At 36.2% G+C, this 6,000-nt stretch overlaps 1 protein-coding gene across 1 annotated transcript in view; it reads left to right on the forward strand.

Annotated features, from left to right (window-relative positions):
* DYTN (dystrotelin) overlaps positions 1-6,000 on the forward strand; it is a 48,549-nt gene extending 42,549 nt beyond the window's left edge. Inside the window, exon 12 of the mRNA XM_069467867.1 lies at positions 5,897-6,000. Coding sequence (XP_069323968.1) covers positions 5,897-6,000 — 104 coding nt within the window. The remainder of the gene's footprint in view (positions 1-5,896) is intronic.

A 6,000-nucleotide genomic window follows, 5' to 3' on the forward strand; every position in this document is an offset into this window, starting at 1 on the left:
ATTGGTAGCATCTCCGAACTTGATTTCTAGTGTTACCTATGGCTAATTCATAGGGTTATTGTGAGCATTAAAGGTAATGAACCATTTGAGACTTAGGACAGCACCTGTCACATAGTAAACTTTTAATAAATCCTTATTATTTTGTTATTGCAATTATTGCTATCAGTAGCCCTAAATCATATATAACTGGGCAGCCCGATGTCACCATTTAAAAATGGGAATAATAGTGCTGCTTTCTTTCTAGAAGATAATTAAGTTTTCTATATTCTAAGTAGTAGCATCATTATCATCTTCTGCATACACTATGACTCATTGCTAAATTCCGAAGGCTTTTTAAAAAATATCCTTCTTTGTGTTTTTAACTTTTGCTATTATTTTTCAACCGTTGTTACTTTTGCCAATATATAAGACAAAAGTGATATTAATATTGGTTTTTCTTTTTCTTTTTCTGGTTATCAGTAAAGTTGAAATATTGTTTGTTTGTTTGTTTTTATTTTTTAACTTTTGATATTACTTTTCTTTTTTTTTTGGAAGTAGATACTTTGATGCACTGTTTATTTGAGTGTAAATGTTCAAAATTTTTTAGAAGGCAATTTGGCAATATTAATAAAAATTAACATGAATATATCCTTTGGTAGCAAACCAGAGAAATAGCTATTCATTAATACTTTATAATTTTGTACCCTTATATTTATCTCTCTATATATATGCATTATAGTTTTGTTTATAATAGCAAAACATTGTAATTAATTACTCTATCAGTAAGTGAAATTATAAAATATAGAAATTAAAGTTTATCCATATGGCAATTTGGGTAGGCAGTCTTTTAAAATAAGCACGTATTCCATAGAAAGTTTCCCAAGATATATTGTTTGGTGAAAAAAAAGGTTGTAATTATTTCACCTAGAAATTAAAAATTTAATATAAGAATATCTGTATACATATTAATGTATAAATATATAGAAAGAGAAGTGGAGCACTCTCATATTCTGAGAGAGGATATTGTGGGAAGTGTATTTGAAATAAAAAGAGGGAAAATGATTAAAGAAAAAAAATCCTTCTTTATTATAGCTGTTTCTTGTGTTTTAGAGCGACATTGTCTTATTTCTAGTTAGAGTATTTTATTATCTTTATATATATACATATACAGATGCTCCTTGACTTACAGTGGGGTTATGTCTTGATAAACCCATAGTAAATTGAAAATGTCATTAAGTCAAAAATGCATTTAATACACCTAACCTACCTAACATCATAGCTTAGCCTAGTCTATCTACCTTAAATGTGCTCAGAACACTCATATTAGCCTACAGGTGGACAAAGTCATCTAACACAAAGCCTGTTTTATAATAAAGCATTGACTATCTCATGCAATTTATTGAATGCAGTGCACTGTAGAGTACAGTATCATTGTTTACCCTCATGACCACGTGGCTGACTGGGAGCTGTGGCTCACTGCCACCACTCAGCATCACAAAAGACTATTGTACCTCATATTGCTAGCCCAGTAGAAGATCAAAATTCGAAGTAAGGTTTCTACTGAATTCATATCACTTTTGCACCATCGTAAAATTAAAAAATTTTCAGCTGAACCATCATAAGTTTGGAACTGCATAATTAACCCTTACACAACACGGGGTTTAGGGGCACTGACCTCCTTCACAGATGAAAATTTGTGTATAACCTTTACTCCCCAAAACCTTAACTATTAATAGCCTAGTGTTGGCCAGAAGTCTTACTGATAACAAGCAGTCGACTAACAAATATTCTGTATGTCATATGTATTATGTACTGTATTCTTACAATAAAGTAAGCCAGAGAAAAGAAACTGTTATTAAGAAAATTGTAAGAGCCAGGCGCGGTGGCTCACGCCTGTAATCCTAGCACTCTGGGAGGCCAAGGCAGGAGGATCGCTCAAGGTCAGGAGTTCGAGACCAGCCTGAGCAAGAGTGAGACCCCGTCTCTACTAATAATAGAAAGAAATGATCTGGACAGCTAAAAATATATAGAAAAAATTAGCTGGGCATGGTGGCGCATGCCTGTAGTCCCAGCTACTCAGGAGGCTGAGGCAGGAGGATCGCTTGAGCCCAGGAGTTTGAGGTTGCTGTGAGCTAGGCTGATGCCAAGGCACTCTAGCCAGGGTGACAGAGAGAGACTCTGTCTCAAAAAAAAAAAAAAAAAAGAAAATCGTGAGGAAGAGAAAATATATTTACTATCCATTAAGTGGAAGTGGATCATCATACACGTCTTCATCCTTGTTGTCCTCACTCTGAGTAGGCTGAGGAGAGAAGGAAGAGAGTGGGTCTTGCTGTCACAGGAGTGGCAGAGGCGGAAGAAAATCCACGTATGCGTAAGTGGACCCGCACAGTTCAAGCCAGTGTTGTTCAAGGGTCACTGTATGTGCAAATTTCTTTTTAAGAAAACCCAAGATTTTTTATGTTGGAGTGATCATCTAGAGACTTGTGATAAAATGAAGGATAACATTCTTCTGTGTTTCTGTATCAGAGGCAGCCTTCTCAAAATATTTCTGACTTGGTGTATTAGTTTGCTGGTGTTGCTACAAAAAAAGTACCACAGACTGAGCGGCTTAAACAAACAAACAAAAAATTATTTTCTCACAAACATGGAGGCCAGACGTCCAAGATCAAGGTGTCTGCAGCATTGGCTTCTTCTGAGGTCTCTCTCCTGGGGCTTATTGAAGGCTGTCTTCCCCCTGTGTCTTCATATGGTCTTCCTTCTGTGTACGTCTATGTCCAAATCTTCTCTTCCTGTAAGGACACCAGTCATATGGATTAGGACCCACTCTAATGACCTCATTTTAACTTAATTAATCTCTTTAAAGACTCTACCTCCAAATATAGTCATATTCTAAGGTACTGGGGGTTAGGACTTCAAAGTATGAATTTGCGGAAGGGTAAACACAATTCAGCCAATGACCATTGGAGAGCTATAAACTGAGAACATAATAACGTCAGTTTCATACAGAACTTCGTAGGCCCAAGTCAATCAACTAATTATTTGGTGATTCTAAAAAGCTCTACAGTAAATGGAGTTGGAGTTACAATTTTTGCATTAGAAAAAACAAATTCAGAAAGATGCCAAAAGTATGCTCAGATTGCCTGAGACAAAGACAGGATGGGAACTCCTTGTGCCTATTCTTAAGCTGACATAAAATTCTACCCATTTGTATTCCCATCTAAACATCCTTGGGGTCATCATGAGTATTCAAAGCAAAGTCAATATCCACTTGACCTTTTTAGGAAAATTTCACATAAAAATTGGACTTTATAGAAAAGTTTTTTAGTCTTTGACATCTTAGTCTTTGTTTGTTTGTTTTTGTTTCTCCAAATGAGCTGACAAAAGTTGCTGATTTCTAAAATGTTGTGTTGGGTCAGCCCTCACAAATGTAGTCACTATATTGCATATTTTGGTGGTTTCCATAGTGTAGTGGTTATCGCGTTTGCCTCACACTATATTGCGTATTTTAGATTCCTAGTTGAAGGTCTACTACACATAGTTGGAAGGCAATATCCCAACATTTGTGCAGTTTAATTCCTAAAGCTAAAAGATTCATGCATATTTTAGGTGACTTTTCAAGGTCTGCATATATATGTATAAGTATGCATATGCATTATATCATTAAAAGGAAAATCATAAAAGGATAAAGTGTGCTTCTAAATTCAGATGATGCAATAATGTATAAATATTAGCATTATCAAATCTTGTCAAAAATATAAAAATACATGTCTCAAAAAATTTACTTCTGTTTTCACTTACAATCTCAATAGCACCACTGAGATGCTTCTGGAGGAAGTATGCACTATTATACAAACATGCTTATTGTATTAGCAGGAAGACACACATCCTTTCTTTTTGTTATTGTAGTATTCTATACTTTATGATGATTCAGCAAATACTAATTGTTGAGATTTAAATTTACAATCTTATTTCTTTTGTATTAGTCTTATTTCTTTGTGGCCTTTAATCTTCATCACTACTGTTTTGCATTACATATCACTCCTCACTCAAATATTTCTAATTAAGTTTGTGTCCTTATTCAATCTGGTATTTAATATGACCCTATTTTCAAACTTCACTTAGCCATTGGCAGTATGGATTATAAAAATACACTCCATAATTTATACATTCTCTATACATGCTTACCAAAATTACACCAAACTTAATCAGAGCCAGAAGTGTGATAACTACATGGATGAAGATGTGGAAAGTGAAACAGGCTAAATTAAGTATTGATTATCTTTGTTTACCTCTATCTCTATTGCGGATGCATCAGATAACAGCAAAAAGTTTCTGATCACTTTACTGTTCTAGTTTTTTTTTTTATTGAGAATTGGGAAAATTAGAAAGATCTACAGTTTGTAACATGCTAAGATTTACTCAGACAGAGTGTCAATATATTCATCCAGTGTGCTAATTATCCCAGTAGTTGGCTACCCTTTTGGATTTCAGCTTTGCTAAGGAGCCAACACATTTCAAAATTAAGATAAACTATAGATTACTTAAAGGCTTAATAAGACTAAAACAGCAAACCTAATGATCAGTTTGGAGCAGTTGTTGACATTAGCTGAATAGAGTCATTCAGTATCAAGATCTAAGATAATGGGATTTCAAGAGATTATGAGAGCTTAATGGAAAAGAGAAAGTTGTGTTGGAGGAAGTTCCTCAAATAACTTTAAATTCTAAAAGTTGGACTGAAAATCAGTAGTGGACAATTTGATTAAAACTTTCAGGAAAAGAATTAGATTTGAGAAATTGTCTAATGTTCTTTGCTCCTGTGGTTTCAAAAAAAGGACAAAATCATCTAGTTTTACTGTATTATTATTTTCTTTCCATTTGAGAGTAAAATTTCTTGCATACATCTACTAAATTATTTTTAAAGCTTCTCTCCCATCCCTTTTTGTCATTCATTCACCACGGTAGGTTTCAGTGAAGAGAAAGGAAGACAGGGGAGTAGAGTGATGGGGTTAGGAGAGCATGATTTGAGAACAAAGATGGCGGTCTGGACTAGCATGAAAACACTTGCCATAGCTTTTCCAACAGGCTCAGCACAAAGCCAGAAGATGAGTAAAACCCAGATCCCAGCTTCTTACTTGGGAGGGAAACAGTTGGACCATGCATCCAACATTCTAGCTCTTCTGGGACTTTCCAAGGGCCTATCTTCTGTCTCAATTGTCTCAAAGTACTGACAAGACCAATCATACTGTAGATGCCTGAAGGCTGCTAAGAAAAAGGTGGCAGCTGGGACTAGCATGAAGGTTTGAGAAGCCCACAGAACCTGACCACACTGATTGCTTAGGGTCTTCTGTATGAGGCAAGTCTGTGAAGACTAAGAAAGATGGTTATTTTTTCTACTGCACAGATACCAATACACAGAGTAAGGAAAGAAGTAGTAACAGAGAAACGTTGCCCAAACAAAGAAATAAGACAGAGCTCCAAAGTGTGGTCTCCAGACCAGTCACATCATTATCACCTGGGAACTTATTAAAAATACAAATTCTTAGGCCCCATCCCAGCTGGACCGAATCAGAACTGTGAGAGTGGGGGTGGGGCCCAGCAATCTGTTATAACACTCTCCAGGTGATTTTGATATACACCAGAGTTTGAGAACTCAGTAATGGGCTTTTTGGCTACTCAGATTTGTGCTAGGAGCCATGGGAAAATGCTTCTTAAGAACCCACACCTGGCTGAATTAGTACTATTGATCATGGTAAATAACAGCCATCTTATTTGCTAGATAGCTGAGGGGAAGGGCATTGTCCTCAAGAACTGAGGAAAAATGGATCCTGTTTCTTCTCTGTGTGAGAGCTTTACCAAGATCAGCTTGAGTACCTACAGGTGCGCTTCTCTGAAAGACTCTCTTGTTGGTTGATTTCAGGTCCACAGCCGTCTGTAAACACCGACCTCTACAGTGGAGCTCGGCGGGTGTGCAGGGCCTTCTCTGCCCTTGTGGATCAAATCACCTTGCCCAGCTGGAAGTGA

The sequence above is a fragment of the Eulemur rufifrons genome, chromosome 1 (assembly GCF_041146395.1).
Source record: "Eulemur rufifrons isolate Redbay chromosome 1, OSU_ERuf_1, whole genome shotgun sequence".
Classification (NCBI taxonomy): Eukaryota; Metazoa; Chordata; class Mammalia; order Primates; family Lemuridae; genus Eulemur; species Eulemur rufifrons.